Raw genomic sequence first — 16344 nt, forward strand, 5'->3', positions numbered from 1 at the left:
GGGTGTCCCTTTAAGATCAAGCGGCCTGAGGTGGGCAGTGAAGGTCTCTTCCTGGGTCACAGCCATCTTGCTGTGTCCTCACATAGCTTCTGGGGCCTTTAAAAAGGGCGCTAATCCCATGCATGGGGGCCCCACTCTCATGATCTAATCACCTCCCAGACGCCCCACCAACTAACACCATTACACTGAGGGTTAGGGTTTCAGCATATGAATTTGAGGGTAAACACTCAGATAGGAGACCCTAAGTGCTCACAAGGCAACCGGAGTAGGTGTGGGCCCCGTCAGCTAGCAGTGATGCCCCCTGGTGGTTTGGATGTTAAAACACGAGGGATGCAGAGACCCCTCCCCCCACCCCCCACCCCCCACCCCTAAGCCAGGACCTTCCTGTGCCCCTCAGGACGGGCACCCTTACCAGGTGGTTCAGCTGCCTCAGGGCTGGTGCTGCTCCCACTCGGTCCCAGATCACTTAGAACCTGGTTGCCCAGAATAATCCCAGTGGACTCGGCCCAGTCGCTGGGATCAGAGGACCATGCAATGAAGGCTTGCCTTAATTATAAACGTGCTTTTCCCCAGTTCTCATGTCCTTGCACCTCTGATCAGTGACGTCAGACACCCACCATGGAAGGCCGTCAAGCAGGACCTCCACTGTCCAGGAAGACTCACTGCAGGGGATGTGGTCCTTAGCCCTCTAAATAGTTCTTTCTGGTAACCATCTTCACCCAAGTCACTTTCTCTGTGTTAAGAACTCATCAAAGCCAGATTCTGTAAGTGTCAGACATTTGGGGTTGATCGAGGGTCTCAGGAGCAGGAATAATTGTGCCAGAGTTACAACAGGGCAACACAGAAGAAACCCAAAAGGTGAACCTTGAGATGCTGATAGTGAAACCTAGAAAACGCTCTCGGTGATGGTCTGTGGCCACATAAATGTACCCAAACGTGGCAGCTCTTTCATGGAGAGGCGTGGACATGGCAGAACTTGGTACAGGAGGGGCAGGGCTTCATCTTGTAGCATCCAGAGTGTCAACCACAACATCAAAATGCCGGGCAAACTGAGTCACTGCTGCTTCCCGGCTGGCTGGTCACCAGCTGAGCCCTCCTGGGCCACTGAACGCCTGTTTGCATCCTTTAGGACTAGTCAGATGGAGAGGGAGACAGACACAGATTTAAGGAGATCTCAACTGTGGGAAGCAGCTCCAGCAAAGAAACAGACCAGGAGGACTTGCTAAATCTGCGAGCTGTGGATTTTCCTATTAGACCAACACGGTGATTGTCTGGAGTCCCTCGTGGATGGCAACAGCTCAGAAATGCCATCTAATTATGAGGAAGCAGGAGAGCATTGCAAGAAGGGAGCAAAGAAAATGGCAAAGTGCACCCTCCTGTCACTCATTTTCCCAGGTGTCTTTGTGGCCGTGCATGGTTTTGTGGCCAGTGGGAAGGATGTGGGATGTTGCCTGAGGTGAACAAACCCATGAGTGTGTGGAAATGACAAAAAAGTCTGAACGCCACTGAGAAGAGTCCAGAAGTCTCAGGTAAATTTACATGCTAAGTCAAGATGCACCCCTGGCTGTCTGGGAGAACTTTAGGAATAAATCAATGGTAAGGATGTACAGGGTCCCCCATCTGCTCAGATGAGCATCAGAAAAGCTGGGGAGCTGAGCGAGGGCTCAGCTCAGTGCTCGTGGCTGCAAAGTGGCTGGACTCTTGTGGAACACACTCTGTGGGGCATGAAATTCCACCGGGGTTGGGGTGGGGGGGACAGCCACCGAAAGAGCTGCCCCTGCTCTCAAGAGAACGCAGTCAGCTGTTTGCCAACCTTCTCCCCAAATGCCTCATACTGTTAGGTCGTGTCTGAACGCAGAGGGGGCAAGGTGAGAGGGAGAAACAGCAAAACCCAGCCTGCCAAAATGAGCGTGAGCTCTAAATACAAAGAATTTGCCAATTTGAATTCACTTATTCAACAACCAAAACAGACAAGCAACAAAAAGCCCAGCAGCTTGGACCCGCACTGGTCCTAGGAGTCTGTGCCGCCGAGTGTGGCACGGGGTGTAGGAACTTACAGCAGGAGGAGTCACTCCAGTGGTGGCCTCAACCCCACTCCAAACAGCTGCTTAGAGAGGCCGGGGTCACCCAATTCAAAATCGGGGTGACATCAAACCTGGGTGTGCCTGGGCCAGCAAGAGGCTGCTATCTGCTGAGCTGGGGCATGTGAATGGGGCTGCCCCTGGTGAGGCTGGCCTGAGTCCCGGCCCCAAGGGACATGTTGGTTGGTGTCCCCAGCTCAGGGCCCAGGTCAGGTGAGGACCATGCTGGGGGCCCGGCAGAGCCAGGCATTGGACCAGGCAGACTGTGGGCCTGCGCCCTTCAAGAGCCTGGGCTGAGCTTCCTGGACAAGAAGGAGGTGGGTGGGCTCCTGCCTCAGTGGAAGCACGAGGCTGTAGCCTGGTCTACGCCGGTGTCCGTTGCTCTGGCCTGGGCAGCCACCTCTCCTCTTGTAGGGTCTGAGGAGGGTCCTGAGAATTGTGAGGAAGCCCTGCCGGGGCCAGCCTCGTCTGGATGACACAGTCCATACAGATCCAGTGGGAGGACGAGCCCCATGCCCTCCCCACATCCAGGGTCCCTCCCAAGTAAAAAGGCCACTGCCAAGAGGTTAAAACCTTTATCTGGCTTGTAAAACACGTTCCGAGCGCGTGCTTCAAGCAGAGGGTGGGGGTGTTTCTAGAGTTGGGGCTCAGCCAGGGGCACCTCTGAAACTGCCGGTGATCCTCTGGGCTGAGACCAGACAGACAGGCAGCCTGCTGGCTGTACAAGCCTGAAGGCCACCACCCCTGGACATACTGCAGTCCTCGGAGGGTGGGCACCCTCACTCAGAGAGCCGCCGGCCACGGCGCCGGCCCTGGTTGTCCCGCCACACGCAGTAGTTGAGTGTGGCCGCAAAGGCCAGCCAGGCCAGGTACGGGTAGAGCAGGCAGGCGGCTGATGGGCTCACCCGATGCCAGGCCACGGCTGTGGCTGCTGCCACCCCGCCTGTCAGCAGGAGGTCTACCAGGGCCTGCAGAGACAGGGGAGGGAGGACAGAGAGGTCTGAGGCTCAGTGTGCCCACGGGCTGTATCCCAGCTGCCCACCATCACTACACTGGAGAAAGCACCCCATTCCACCTCTAAGTGACCTGGTCAAGCCCCTCCCCCACACTGTGCCTCAGTTTCCTCATCTGTAAAATGGGAACAATCACCCTTGCCTGACCATGCCATGGGTGGGGGCACACAGCACCAGGTGTACAAGTTTCCTATACACGTGGCCCCTAAACCCAAGCCAGTGACCCTATCTAGTTTTTTTTTTAACAGCGGTGCTAGGGATTGAACCCAGGACCTCGTGCATGTTAAGCATGTGCTCTGCCACTGAGCTCTACTCTCCCCCACGGCCATGTGGTTTCAGTCAGAGCCCCACAAGGCTACCTTCATTGGAGGAAAAGCAGCTGAGGGGCACTGGTCCCCTAAGAGCTACTGAGGAGACGCTGACCATGAGCCTCCCCTGCCTCCACCTTTAGACCCTGACCCTGTCTGGGACGTGATGCCCAATGTCCCCCAGGGGAGGGGTGCCTCCAGGGACCAGGGAAACAAGCCAAGGCCACACTTACCCAACCCATTTGTCGAGCGCCAAAGAAGAGGGGAGGCCACGCCCAGTTCAGAGCCAGCTGTCCGGTGTAGAGGCCCAGGGGAACCACGGCCTCCTCCGAGAAGCCCCCCAGCTCTTTCCAGATTATGTAGGAGCCATACCTGAAACAGAGGCTGCCAGTCAGGGCACCAACAAGGAAGAGGCCAGGAGCCTCCCTTCAGGGCAGAGGGCCACACTCACCTCTGGGATGACACAATGATGGCTCAGGCATGCCCTGCCATTGATTGCTTTGTAACCTCAGGGAAGTTGCTTAACCTCTCTGGGCCTTTGTTTCTCACTGGGTTGCTGTGGGGATTCTAGTTAACACACTGGCAGTGCCTAGGGCAGTGCCTGGCACATGGGATACTCGATAAACATTTGAAATTATTACCATCATCAGTACTGTAAAGGGGAAGGCACATGAGGCATGCAAGTGAACAGGATGGGACATTTGGGCTGGGCCTTAGAGGATGAGTAAGAGTTTGCCTGGGAAGACAGTAAGGATATGCAAAGGCTTAGAGGCATGCATGAGACCGGGTCAGCCTACATCACTGTTGAGGTCTAGGGCGCACTGAGGAGGTGAGGCTGAAAGGCAGAAGAGGGCCTGGTCACAGGGGCTCTCGGGCCACAAAGGCAACAATAGACCACCAGTAATAGCTAATGGCCTCCAGCATTTGCACATGCAGTCACCGCTCCCGCTCATTCCAAGCATTATAATAATGCTATAAGGGGGTGAGTATTAACCACTCCCATCTTACAGGTGCAGAAACTGAGGCACAGAGAGGTGGAGTGCTAAGATCTCTTGGCAGGCAATTAGTAGGTAAGTGAGGATTTGAACCCAGGTGGTCTGAGGTCAGAGCCCGGGCTCTTTACTCTGTGAGGGGTTTGACCTTGTTAGGGCCGCAGGGAGCCTCCACGGGGTTCTGCAAAAGAGAGATGCCAGATTTGTGCTCTGTCAAGGTCTCGATGCTGAGGCCTGGAGGCCAGAGCAAGCTGTGGCAGAAAGAATGATGCCTGGGCCAGGATGGGGAGGAGGGGGCAGGACACAGGAAGCGCTGCAGCCTGACCCGCAGGGCTTGGGGCTGGCGGAGGGTGCGGCCCAGGGACACCCCGGTTTCAAGGACCATCTTATTCCTATCAGAACCCTGTAGCATCAGCCTGGTCTCTGCTACCTGCCACCTGGGTGCCTGGCATCTGCTGCCCCACCCTGCACTGGGCTGGCACAGAACCAGCATGCACAAAACATTCCAGAGGAGGGTGGGAAGCTGACCTGCCTCCTGGGTGCAGTTCTTATGGGAGCCGCCACGGGGCACACACCCATCCAGTCCTGCTTTTCCTCCATGGCAATTCGTGGGTCTAGTCCAAGAATTTCTGTAGGGTCCTTACTTGATAGCCCTGTCCTTGGGAGGTCCCTTGTCAAATGAGGGGTCGTAAAAATTAACCGAGACAAAGCCTGCCACAGAGCAAGTGCTCACAGCTGCTATCACTGCTGTTGTTACTGCTGTTGATCTTGGAAGCATCCTCATCCTGAGCCAGCCTCCCGCTGCAGTTGTGAAAACAGCCAGAATGCCAGCATGGGGTTGCCCGCCGCCCCTTCCAGGAGGCCCCAGAGGAAAAATTTCGTTTGTGCAAAACCAACAGGCCCCAGAGCTTTCTCCACCTTCACTTGCCAAACAAGGCTGGGAAACAGTGCTCGCTGCCCCAGGAGCACCCAGACGGTTCAAACTCTGGAGGACAAGCTCTGACCTCGGGCCTGAGCCTGCGCCTGCCCTCCTCGCTCCAGCAGGCGGGCAGGCGGCACCCGCCCCCACCTACCCCATGGCTGAGTAGAGCGTGCCCCAGATGGGGGCCAGCGTCCAGTTGGGCGGGTGCCACGAGGGCTTCTGCAGGCCGGCGTACCAGCGGAGGCCCTCTCCGCGGATATACTGGGAGCCCAGGAAGCCCCCCATACTGGGCACCAGCGTGAAGGCCATGGCAGCGGGCACATAGGGCATAACCATTGCTGCGGCAGCTGCTGTTCTGGAAAGCTCTGAAAGAGAAGAAGCACTGGTGTGAGAGGTGGGGATGCTCCAGAGCTGGGGTGAGGCCTCGCCCAGCGTCTCCCAAGGACCGACTGAGCGCAGACCTAGGGTGGGTCTGTTACCAGCCCCTCATCACTCACCGATCGATCAGTCAATTGATTGAACAATCAGGAAGTGTAGAAAAGGTGTGCGAGGTGGAGTCCATCCCAAGGGCTCCAGGGAGCACGTTTCCACCCAAACTCCTGCTCCCGCCTGGAGGGCTGCCTTGGCTGGCAGGAGCCTCTCTGGTGCCCCTGCCCCCGTCAGCTCCTGCTCCAGCTGCCAGCCTCCCAGCTCTCACCCTCATCCTTGACCTTGGGTATCCTGGCAAGTGACCCCTCCTCTCTGCCACCTCACTCAAGGCCAGTTTGGGTCCCCTCCACCAAGAAGGCTTCCCAGCCCCTCCTCCCCAGGCCGACTGCTGGCCCAGCGCTCTGCAAGGTCGCATTAATCCACGCTCTGCACCTTCCACCCTAGTACTGCACTCTTTCATCATTCGTACAACAACTGGGATCAGAGCTTGGCTCAAATCCCCGCTCCCCACCAACTTACTGTGTGACCTCGGGCAAGTCACTTCAACTCTGTGGGCCTCCGTTTTCCCCTCTGTGGAACAGGACATCAACATCGCCTACCAGTGTGGGAGTGTCTCTGCGTGCAGGTGTTTCACCCCCACCCCCAGGCCCACCCTGAAATCACCTCCCCTTCTCTGTGTGCCAGAGAGGGGAAGCAGCCTGCCTAAGGTCACACAGCACTCTGGGCCCAGGCTCTGCCCAGGTCAAAGAGCTGTTCCCACCCTGATACCCAGGGCCATGGAGGTAGCAGGGGAAGGGACAGAGTGAAAGAGTTTAAGGCTGGGGAGGCCCCTCCGCAGCCCTGAGAGGCAGGCAGGGCTCAGAGCAAGGAAGGCCTCATCTCAGGCCCGGATGCTGTCGCCCCCACCCCGGGGCTGGAGCCCCCAAGCAGGGGCAGGGGGAATCCAGTCTTCCAGGTTCTCCATTATGCTCTTCAGCCCCCTTGCCCAGCAGTCCCGAGGTCTGCGCTGAGGACCTACTAGGCTCCCAGCAAGCTGAGCTCACTCGGGCTGGGAGTCCAGTCAGACAGCAAGGAGGGCCTGAGCTGGGTGTCAGGGGCCAGCTCTGCCTGGACCTGCAGTGGGACCCTAAGCCTGTCAGCACCCCTGACTGGGCCTTGGTTTCCCCATCACAAAAAGAGGAGGCTGAACTCCCACTAACACACCCTGACCCTAACTGGAGAACCCGAGGTGTCTGTATAAGATAAGAAGCCACACACCCAATTCAGTTCAGCAAACTTGCAGCTCCACCTAGGGTGGGGGCTGGTCAACTCCCAAATCCAGCTTGCAGGCTTCTTTAATAATGTGAAAAATGTTCTCCACATAACATTAGTGCAAAAGGCAGAACATAGCTGGGAGGGTCTAGCTCAATCTTAGAGCATGTGCTTATTAGCATGCAAGAGGTCCCGGGTTCAATCTCCAGCACTGCCATTAAAATAAATAAACAAATAAAAATAAATAAACCTAATTACCGCCCCCCCAAATTTTTTAAATAATTTTTTTAAAAGCAGAGTATAAAATTGACTACAGAATGATCCCAATTTTAGTAAAAAAAAAAAAAAAGAATCGATAACACTGATACGCATTTTTTAAACTAACAAATGTGTGAAGATGTTAGCTTTGTCATCATCATAAAACTAAGTGTCCTGGGGAATGGCTGTAAGCCCGGCCCGGCCCCGCCTGAACACTGTCCTTCAGTCCTCGCCCGGGGAGGACCGTCTTATCCCGCCTGCCGACAAAGGCGGCAGTGTTTGCCCAGGGCCCCTCTGCGAGCGGGTAGCCCAGGAGCCTAAGGCCCCGGTGGGATGTCTGAAGCTTTCACTACCCTGGTGTTGCTTTCCAAAATGTCTATAATGAGCATAATTTTAAAAGGAACCATCGGAGAGTGCTAGGCATCCAGCAGATTCTGGCTTTGCTATTTAGAGCCTCTGATTCCTCCCTCCCTGGGCCTCAGTTTTCCCGCCTGTCAAGTAGGGACGGTTCCCCCATACCCCCCCACCCCGACTGCTGCTCTGGGAGGCCAAGCACTGCCCAGGGCCGGCTCCTGAGGAGTAAATGGTCCTGCCTCGGCCCCTCCCTCCTGCCCTGCCCTCCGCTTTCCGGGGGCCAAGCACTGTTCCTGGGGTGGGTGAGGGTCTGATCTCACCACAGTGTGAGCCCACCTCTCCAGGGCCCTGCGCTGCTGCCAGGCGGATGTGGAGCCCTGAGACCGGCCACCGAAGTGTCATCTCCAGTGAGCCCGGGCCACCTCAGCCCACTTTCTCACCCACACCACAGGTACAGCCTGTTTAATAAATGTGTCAAATCCACAGCCAAGTGACGGCCTTTGGGCAACGTAACAAGCTGTTTTCAATACCTTAGGCCCCTCTGGAATGAGACGTGCTGGGCAGATGGGGGGATCTCCACACCATTCTGACTCTCACGTACAGGTAGGGACACTGAGGCCCAGGGGCCGAGCGGCAGGAGCCAGGAGGTCAGGCACTGAACAGGGCCAGACCTCAGGCCTCCTCAGGGTGACCATATGTGCCTTTTCCCAGGACGGTCCCAATGTATGGCCACTTTGTCCCAAGTGAATGGCCCCCCTCACTCTCCGCAGTGTCTCTTTTACAGGTGATCAAGATTAATGCCACCCGTACAAGACACACAGCACGGTCCAGGGAGGTGGACACACTCGCTGTGGTATTCCTGCCTAAAATGCAAACCCCAGTCCAACCACAAGGAAACGTCACAATCCCGGATGGAGGAGCCCTCTACAAAATACCCGACCCCTGACCTGCACTCGAGCATTATTCAGAAGGGTCAAGGTCATGAAAGGCACGGGAAGATCGAGGGAAAGGTCATCCACTGCAGAAGACTCAGGAAAAATAACAGCTAAACGCAACGTGGGATCCCAGACGGATGGGGTCCTGGGCCAACGAAGCGCATGAGCAGGGAGACCGGGCAGGGTGTTAACTCCCTGCCCCTGTGACGGGAAGTGGGGTGAAGGGCACGTGGGAGCTCTCTGTCCTGCCTTTACAACTTGCTGTACGTCTAAAATGAGTTCAAAATGAAACATTAAAAAAGAAGTATCCTGGTTTGGACACTAACTTGCATAGTCTCCTACATTTCTCTCAATGTATTCATCACTGCATTGGTCCCTGACTCCCACCCCTGGTCCCAGACGCCCCACTTGCCACCGAGGCCTCTCAGAGGCTCCTGACCGTTTGGTTTTTATTTCCTATTGTTTTTGGTTAATTGAAATGAAAGTCATATCACATAAAATTAACAATTCTAAAATGCACAATTCCACAGCATTTAGTACATTCCCAATGTTGTGCAACCATCAACATCAAGTTCCAAAACATTCCCATCCCCCCAAAAGACCCCAGCACCCACTAGCGGTCACTCCCCACCCCTCCTGCCCGCAGCCTCTGGTAACCACCAGTCTGCTTTCTGTCTCTGTGGATTTAACTTTTCTGGACATTTCACATAAATGGAATCACAATATGTGGCCTTTGGGGTCTGGCTTCTTTCACTGAGCATGTCTTTGCGTTCCACCCTGTGTCCATGTTTCTCCCCTAGGTTCTGTGGGCAGGGGTGCCCGTGTCACCCTGCCACAGCCGGTGCCCAGGAATCCCCAAGCAGGACCCGCCCACTGTGCCCGCTGACCCGGCCATGGAGCCCATCATCCCAGCCCCTTGCTGTACAGACAAACGGAGGTCACGAAGGGGCAGTGGCTCTCCCAAGGCCACAGAGACAGAGTAGGGCCTGAGCTCTGTGCTCCTGCCCACCCTTCCAGGCTGCTGTGTTTATGCACCACTGGACCAAGGGGACTGGAGGGCCTGCCAGGTAGGGCAGATGGAGAGAGCCCAGGCAGGGAGCTTCAGAGAGCTTCATGGGGCCAGGCTCTTGAATCACCTGATTAAGGGACCCCACCAAGCTGAGTCATGCAGGGCCGGGCTGGGCAGGGAAGCTGGCTTTGGCAGGCCTGAGGGAGATCAGCCCTGTGATGGGGCCCCAGGGAGGGCCCGGGAGGGCCAGGGAGCACCAAGGGGCCCAGGGCTCAGGCAGAGGGGCAAAGCCACCCCACTGCCCTTCATTTCTGTCTCTGTCAGAAGGTGACTAAGAACCCAAACCTTGGCTCTGCCTCCAATTTTCTCCGCAACCCGGGCCAAAACTCCTCTCTGGGTCGCAGTTTCCTATTACGTCAGATGGGAATAACCTGCCCTGCCTGCTTCGTGGGGTGGTGGGGACACTCAAGTGAGGACTAGACAAGTGAGGGGATGTGGGGGTCCGTGTTGGGGCCACTTCTCCCTCCAGGGGAAGATGCAGCCACGTGGCGCTGACCAAGGGGAAAAAACACCACTGGACATTCAGTGGGTGAAAATGCACACAGAAAAGGCCCTGCCCGCAAGGCCTAGGGCCACTCACAGCGGGAGCGCCTCTGACACAGAGGCCAAGAACCAGCAAAGCAGAGAGCTCAGGACCTGGGGTCCGGAGAAGGCTCTAGGCCTCTGGGGTCTGAGGAGCAGGAGCGGAGCTCGGCGGAGGGCCAGGCTGCGCTTCTCCTGGGCCAACACAGCTTCACCTACTCTTCACAACAGGCTCAGAGGAGGGGGCCCTGAGTCACGTACCCTCTTGGCCTCCACAGTGGACTCATTACTGTTCCCACTTCCCAGAAGAGGAAACTGGGGCACAGGGAGGCACTGCATTTGCCAGGTCTGGATGACTCTGAAACCCACCACACCCCTTCACCCCCTGACCTGGAAGTCTGCTGGCCTCAGCTCTGGGCCCCATGGCCAGTCACAGGGCACCAAAGGCCTGCCCCAGAAGCCTGCAGGGCCACTCCCGCCCCACCTCAGCCATTCCACCCTCTGCCTTGGTGCCAGAGATTCTCAGGGCCAACAGCCTCACTCTCTCCAGCCCCAGGGCCAGTGTCCCAGCCCCATCTCTGCCCAAGGATGGCAATCTCTCAGAATCCTCCCTCCCTGCCACACCCCCGCCATGGGACCCAGGATGTCCCACCCTCGAGATGCTTCACCCCTGGCCCAAGGGTCTCACATCCTGGGCCTGGGTCCCCACCAGCGAGGTGAGAGTTGAGCCAGCAGTCCCTGGAAGATTTTCCTGTTCTCTGAGGCTATAGGCGACAGAAACTGCTGCCCAGGAACAAGATACAGGGTTTTGCCATTTCTCTGCTCCCCTCCCTCTCCAGCCTTACTGGCTCCCCCTGTGCCTTATCTCCCCTTCAAGCTTCATGGATGCTCCCAGGGACTTATATCAATGCTGGTTTTTTTTTATTATTATTGTTTTTTAATGATTCACCACGAATCCACCTCTTTATAACCTCTATTAATCTTTTTCATTATGAGAGTAGCCAGTGTAACAGACAACAGGTCTGAAAGGGTCTGCATGCAGCTGGAAACCCAGGAAGTCTCGGGTGGGGTGGGGCCGCTGGGTGACAAAGAGGGATCTGCTTTATGGAGAATGAATATTTTTTAAGACAGAGAGCATGCTCAAGCATGGCTTGCCCAATCACAAGTAAGTGAAAGAAAATATGAGACACCAGATTCAAAAACGAAATAATGAAAAAGCAAAAGTGGACTCGGCAAAAAGTAGGTGCCCTCCCAGTCAGCCCAGCGCCTCCTCCCACCCTTGAGCAATCGCCTGTCAGTGGCTTCTGGCACATTCAGCAGACACTATTCATTGATGGCCAGGCACATATGTGGACACACACACACACACACACACACCCCAGGCAGAGAAAGTGGCCTCTGGGCGCGGTGGAGAAAGCAGGGCTTTGGAAGTGTTCGAACCCCAGCTCCACTGCCCTGTGACCCTGGGCAAGTTTTCCTGGGTGAGCTTCGTTCCCACCCAATTCAGAGCACTCCGGGGTGCTGAGCAGCCACTGGAGACTGAGAAAGCGGCAGCCCATCTCCCTGCTGCCCCAAGAGGCTTGCTACCTCCCCTCCCTTGCCCTTTGGCTCCTTTCCCGACCAGTGGACCAGTGCTACTGCTCCCTGGGAGTGGACACTTGCCCTCTGCTACCCTCTGTGGGGGTCCCCACTCCACCACTGAGACACCAGGGCCTGGGCCCACATCCTGGTGACTCGGCCTTTTGGCAGCAGGCCTGCTATGTGCCAAGCACCCTGGGCGGAGCTCCTTGTACAGGGCCTCCACTGACATCCTCTCTCCCTATGACCCTTTTGGAACAGACTCAGTCACACATCCCTAGGGGAAGCTCAAGTCCTGCCCCTCCTGCCGTCCATTCTAGAGCATGTGGCTGGTACCAGGTACCACCATGCCCTAGCAGGCCAGCCACAGAGGCTCCCAACCCAGGCCAGGCCACGGGCATCTGTGAGGCTGACTCCAGCACTCAGCAGGGTATTCACAGCTGGAACGTCCACTGTAAGCAGACAGGGTAGAGAGTCCCCCTGAGAAAGAGAAACAGACTTGTCTTTTCTGACACAAGAGAAGTCATTTTTGGCCCAAGTCATTTTGTGATCTAAGCCTGGCCACACTGCTTGCCCTCTTAGTAATAATGTTATTAAGGAGACAAAAGAATGCAGGAACAAATGACTGTTATCAGGCAGGAGAAGCAACAGTAGCAAAGACAGTAAATCAGTTGTACAGACTCCCAGCTCTGTTTCAAAGGTAAAGATTAGCCTGAAGCACGTTCTTGGGCGGTCTTGCAGAATGTAAAGCCTCCTCGAGTGCTCAACCACCAGATCAACTGGAACCCTAGGGACATGATGGCGACATTTGCTGACCCTTGTGGCTTCAGTCAACTAAAGCTTGGACTCTGTAGAACTTTGCCCAAATTCTATGTTGAATTCTCCTCTGCTGGAGCCCCTTCATGAATATGCATATACCAACCTAACCCCATCATGAATATGCACGTACCCTTAGTTTAAAAGTTCCCCAACTTTGCTGTTCAAGGAGACACCGCTTTGGGAAAGATCCACAGTGTTCTGCTTACTTGCTGCAAGTAATAATAAAACCTTGTTCTCCTGATCTTTAGCTTGGCTCTGTCTTTTGGCTTGACACCCATCAAGAGGTGAACCCAGTTTTCAGGTAACACCATGACCCCTCCCACCTGGGCTCTCAGCCCCTTTGCAGGAGGGGCAGGACACAGGCAAGCCCCAGGGGATGCTCTGTTCACAAGGCCCCCCGTGGGGGCCACAGTGCACCTGAGCACTGGACGGGGATCTAGGGACCCGGTTCTAAGGCCCCACAGGGCCTGAACTGGGTTTGGGCAAATAATCTCCCCTATCTGGCCTAGGTTTCCTCCCCAAGAAACAGGGCGTCTCACCTGGATCAGGAGCAAGAGGTCTCCCAGTTATTTTGTGATCCTCAAAGTACCCGCTCAGGCACTCCCGCCCTCTCCTGGCCTCGGAATGGGCGGGAAGTGGGGTGTCTGGCCCGTCCCGCGGTTCGGCTTCCCCGGGACCCCAGCGGCCAAGCGCGGTGCGGCGGGAAGGGGGTGCTCAAGATCCCCCTTCCGGGCCCCCTTCCGGAGCGCCGATCGCGGAGACCAGGACATGGCTCACCGCCGCCCCCGCCAGCTGACCCGGTATCCAAGCCCCTAGTGCTGCCCAGAGGCCGCCCGCTCGGGTCCCCGCCACCTCCTGCGGCAGTTTCCCCTGGGCCCCGCGCCGGCGGGCGTGCGGGCGGTATCGGAGGTCGCTCCCGCGCGGAGCCCCCTTCCCGCCGCCCCCTCGGCGCCGGGTCCTCACTCACCAGCAACGAGGACTCGCTCCGGGAAGAGCGCTGCGAGGCGAGAGGCGACGGCCAAGGCCCCGGGCCCGCCCCGCCCCGCCCGCGAAGCCCCACCCCGCCCGGCCCCGCCCAGCTCGGCTGGAAGCCCGGGGTCGGCCCGCCCACAGCCCCGCGGGTCGGGGCGCTCACTACCCGCGAGCGAGACGCGCCTCTGCCTCCCCGGGCGCAAGCGGGTCTCGCGGCCGCTTCTCCGTCCCACGGTGACCGCCGTGCCGGGCAGGCCCAGCCGGTGCTGAGCTGGCCACACTGCCTCCCAGCTGCGGGTCCGCAGGGTCGCGTCTCTTCTTGTGCCTCACTTTTCCCATCTGTAAAATGGAGCGGCAGACACCGCTCTCAGAGAGGGGAATCACGTCGCCTGATTGCAGAGCCAGGAACATCCTCCTACACGACAGCCCTGGATCCCCATCTCCGGAGGAGCAACCTAGTGCCTTTAGCTGTTGCCCTGGGGCAGGAGGCAGCGCTGCACTCTGGGTCCTGGCTCAGCCACTTTGTGGCGGTTCTCTCTGTTTCCATCTCCTCATCTGTAAAATGGGCACAATATTGTGGGACTAATGAGGATGCCCCCATTGTAATGAAGGATGCTATAGACACTTGGCACTCAGTGGTCATCACAGCCCAGAGGTGGCCTCCAGTTTGCCAGGGTCACCCTAATGGAACAGCATGTCCAACCCCAGGCCTTGAGCACCTCACTTCCACATCAGCACCTGCTGCTTTATTACTGCAGCCCAGAGCCTGTTCCTGTCCCCTTGGCTAACTTGGCCTGCCAGGGCCCTCAGCCTGCAGGAACTACAATTGCCCAAACTGGTTCTGGGGGGCCCAAGGTGAACTGTGCCTGCTTCTCTGGGGCCCAAGTCTGACTTTCCTAGGCCTTTTTTGCATTCATGGGCCTCTTCCGCCTTTGTGTTGGTATAAAGACAAGTATAACCCAGGCTGGGTTTTATTCATCTTTTTCTTCTGATTTTTCCTGGATCCCTCAAAGTATCATGGCCCTAGGCCCTGTGGCTGCCGTTCCTAATGAGGTCGGTGTGGCCACGCCTCCCAGAGAGCTGCCAGCCCTCACCCTCTTCCTGTAAGGAGGTGCCCAGTGGCTTGGCAGAGTGGCAAACTGGCCTCCTCCGGAAGCCCTGTGGGGAGGAGGCAATGTGACTTCCCTCCAGCCTCTCCCTTACTGCATGCAGGGCTCTAGGCCCACCGGGGCATCCTGGGAGGCAGAGATTTCCGTCTCCAAATTCTTGCTGCATCAGTAGGCCCACAGATGAGACCCTGTAGTTCAGGGGACCCTGCCTGCACCTGAGCTCTTTGCTGTGGCACTTCCAACAGCACCAAAATGCCATCCCTGGGAACCCTAGGAGCTGTCACCTGGACCAGATTCCCACCTGATGCTGGAGGGATTCTGCTGCAGGTCTAGACGCAGATGTGGATGTCCCCTCTGGTGTGCCTGGAGCCTGGAAGCCTCCCGTTACTTGTGCCTCCCTCCTGCCCAACCCCACAGACCCCGCCCGAGCTTGGGCAGCAGCCACAGCCCCTTAGCTGGTCCCCAGCTCCCATCTTGTTCCTTCCATGTCCCTCCTCTGCTCAGGACCCTCTGCAGCTCCCCCTGCCTCAGAATCCAGTCCAAGCCTTTTACCTGGCACTCAAGGCTCTGACTACCTGAACTTATTCTACCTCTGTACCTTTGCACACATGGTTCCCCCTGCACAGAGGATCCTTCACCCCCACCTCAGGCAACTCCACTTGTCCAAGTCTGACTGCTCTCCAGTGCCACCCCAGGAAGCTTTCCCAGAACCCCAACTTTGCGCCACCTCCACTTTCAGCAGGCAGTGACCTCTGAACTTCACAGCACTGAGTACTGGAGCCTCTCTTGGGCATTTGGCATGTGCCAACCTGGAAGGACATATACCCTGAGCACTGCAGGGTGCCCAGCTCTGGGCTGAACCCTGGAGAGTACAACACAAGCAAACCCAGCCCCGGCATCAGTCTATCCAGGACGGAGGCATCGAAACACCCTGCCAATCTTCAGAGGATGCTCAGAGAGGTGAAGGGACATCCCCAAAGTCACACAGCTCACCAGTGATGGGATCAGGATTCACACCCAAGCAGTCCAGGGCCTGAATTTTTTAATTAGTTAGTTAGTTTGTTTGTTTTGGTAGGGGGAGATAATTAGTTTTATTTATTTGTTTTAATGGTGGAACTGGGGATTGAACCCAGGACCTCCTGCATGCTAGGCAAGCACTTTACCACTGAGCTCTACCTTACTCCCCTGAACTTTTTTTTTTAACAGAGGTACCGAAGATTGAACCTAGGACCTCCTCTACCACTGAGCTGTTCCCCTTCCCCTACACCCTGCATTCTTAACCATTGTGTCATTCACCTTCTCAGTTCTAAGTGTAACTCGAGTACTGTATTTCCTTATATTTTATTTGTTTACTTTCTTACAGGAGTAATTCCTATTTTTTTTATAAAGGATGGAAAATACAAAAAAAAAAAAAAGTCACCCGCTTTCCCATTACCTAGAGCAAAGCACGGTCAACATTTTGTGAGTTTTTCCACGCCTTTTTCTAAGCATATGCACCCGTTCCTTTACAGGAATGCCTTCATGCAATAAGTGGTTTTGTAATTTGTTTTCTTCCCCTTACAATGAACCAGAAACTTCTTTCTACATGATCAAACACTTGTCTATATTGTTTTTAATTGTGAAATGCTCCATACGAACAGAAATGTGTATAAAACACTTGTATACACTTAAAAATAAGAAGAAGATGCCTCTGTGTCCACCCCTCAAGTTAATGAGAAGATGATCAGGGCCC

At 56.1% G+C, this 16344-nt stretch overlaps 1 protein-coding gene across 2 annotated transcripts; it reads right to left on the minus strand.

Moving 5' to 3' along the window:
• Window positions 1-2640: 2640 nt before the first annotated feature.
• TSPO (translocator protein) lies at window positions 2641-13579 on the minus strand. Of its 2 annotated transcripts, none has more exons than XM_031463398.2 (4): window positions 13499-13579; window positions 5468-5681; window positions 3636-3774; window positions 2641-3049 (listed from the first exon to the last, which is right to left on the minus strand). In XM_031463398.2, the coding sequence occupies exons 2-4, from the start codon at window positions 5650-5652 to the stop codon at window positions 2861-2863; spliced, it is 513 nt and encodes a 170-aa protein (XP_031319258.1). In that variant the 5' UTR covers window positions 5653-5681; window positions 13499-13579; the 3' UTR covers window positions 2641-2860. The 2 variants fall into 2 exon arrangements, with proteins under 2 accessions (XP_031319258.1, XP_064347461.1); XM_064491391.1 differs by lacking the exon at window positions 13499-13579 and adding an exon at window positions 13071-13228.
• Between the last annotated feature and the right edge of the window lie 2765 nt (window positions 13580-16344).

The sequence above is a fragment of the Camelus dromedarius genome, chromosome 11 (assembly GCF_036321535.1).
Source record: "Camelus dromedarius isolate mCamDro1 chromosome 11, mCamDro1.pat, whole genome shotgun sequence".
Taxonomy (NCBI): domain Eukaryota; kingdom Metazoa; phylum Chordata; class Mammalia; order Artiodactyla; family Camelidae; genus Camelus; species Camelus dromedarius.

What these genes read in the sequence shown, in the direction of transcription:
- TSPO (XM_031463398.2), bottom strand. Translation starts at nt 5,652, where the DNA reads ATGGTTATGCCCTATGTGCCCGCTGCCATGGCCTTCACGCTGGTGCCC. An exon ending in ACGCTCTACTCAGCCATGGG is followed by an intron (nt 3,775 to 5,467) that starts GTAGGTGGGGGC and finishes CCTCTGTTTCAG; the next exon opens with GTATGGCTCCTACATAATCT. An exon ending in GCGCTCGACAAATGGGTTGG is followed by an intron (nt 3,050 to 3,635) that starts GTAAGTGTGGCC and finishes CTGTCTCTGCAG; the next exon opens with GCCCTGGTAGACCTCCTGCT.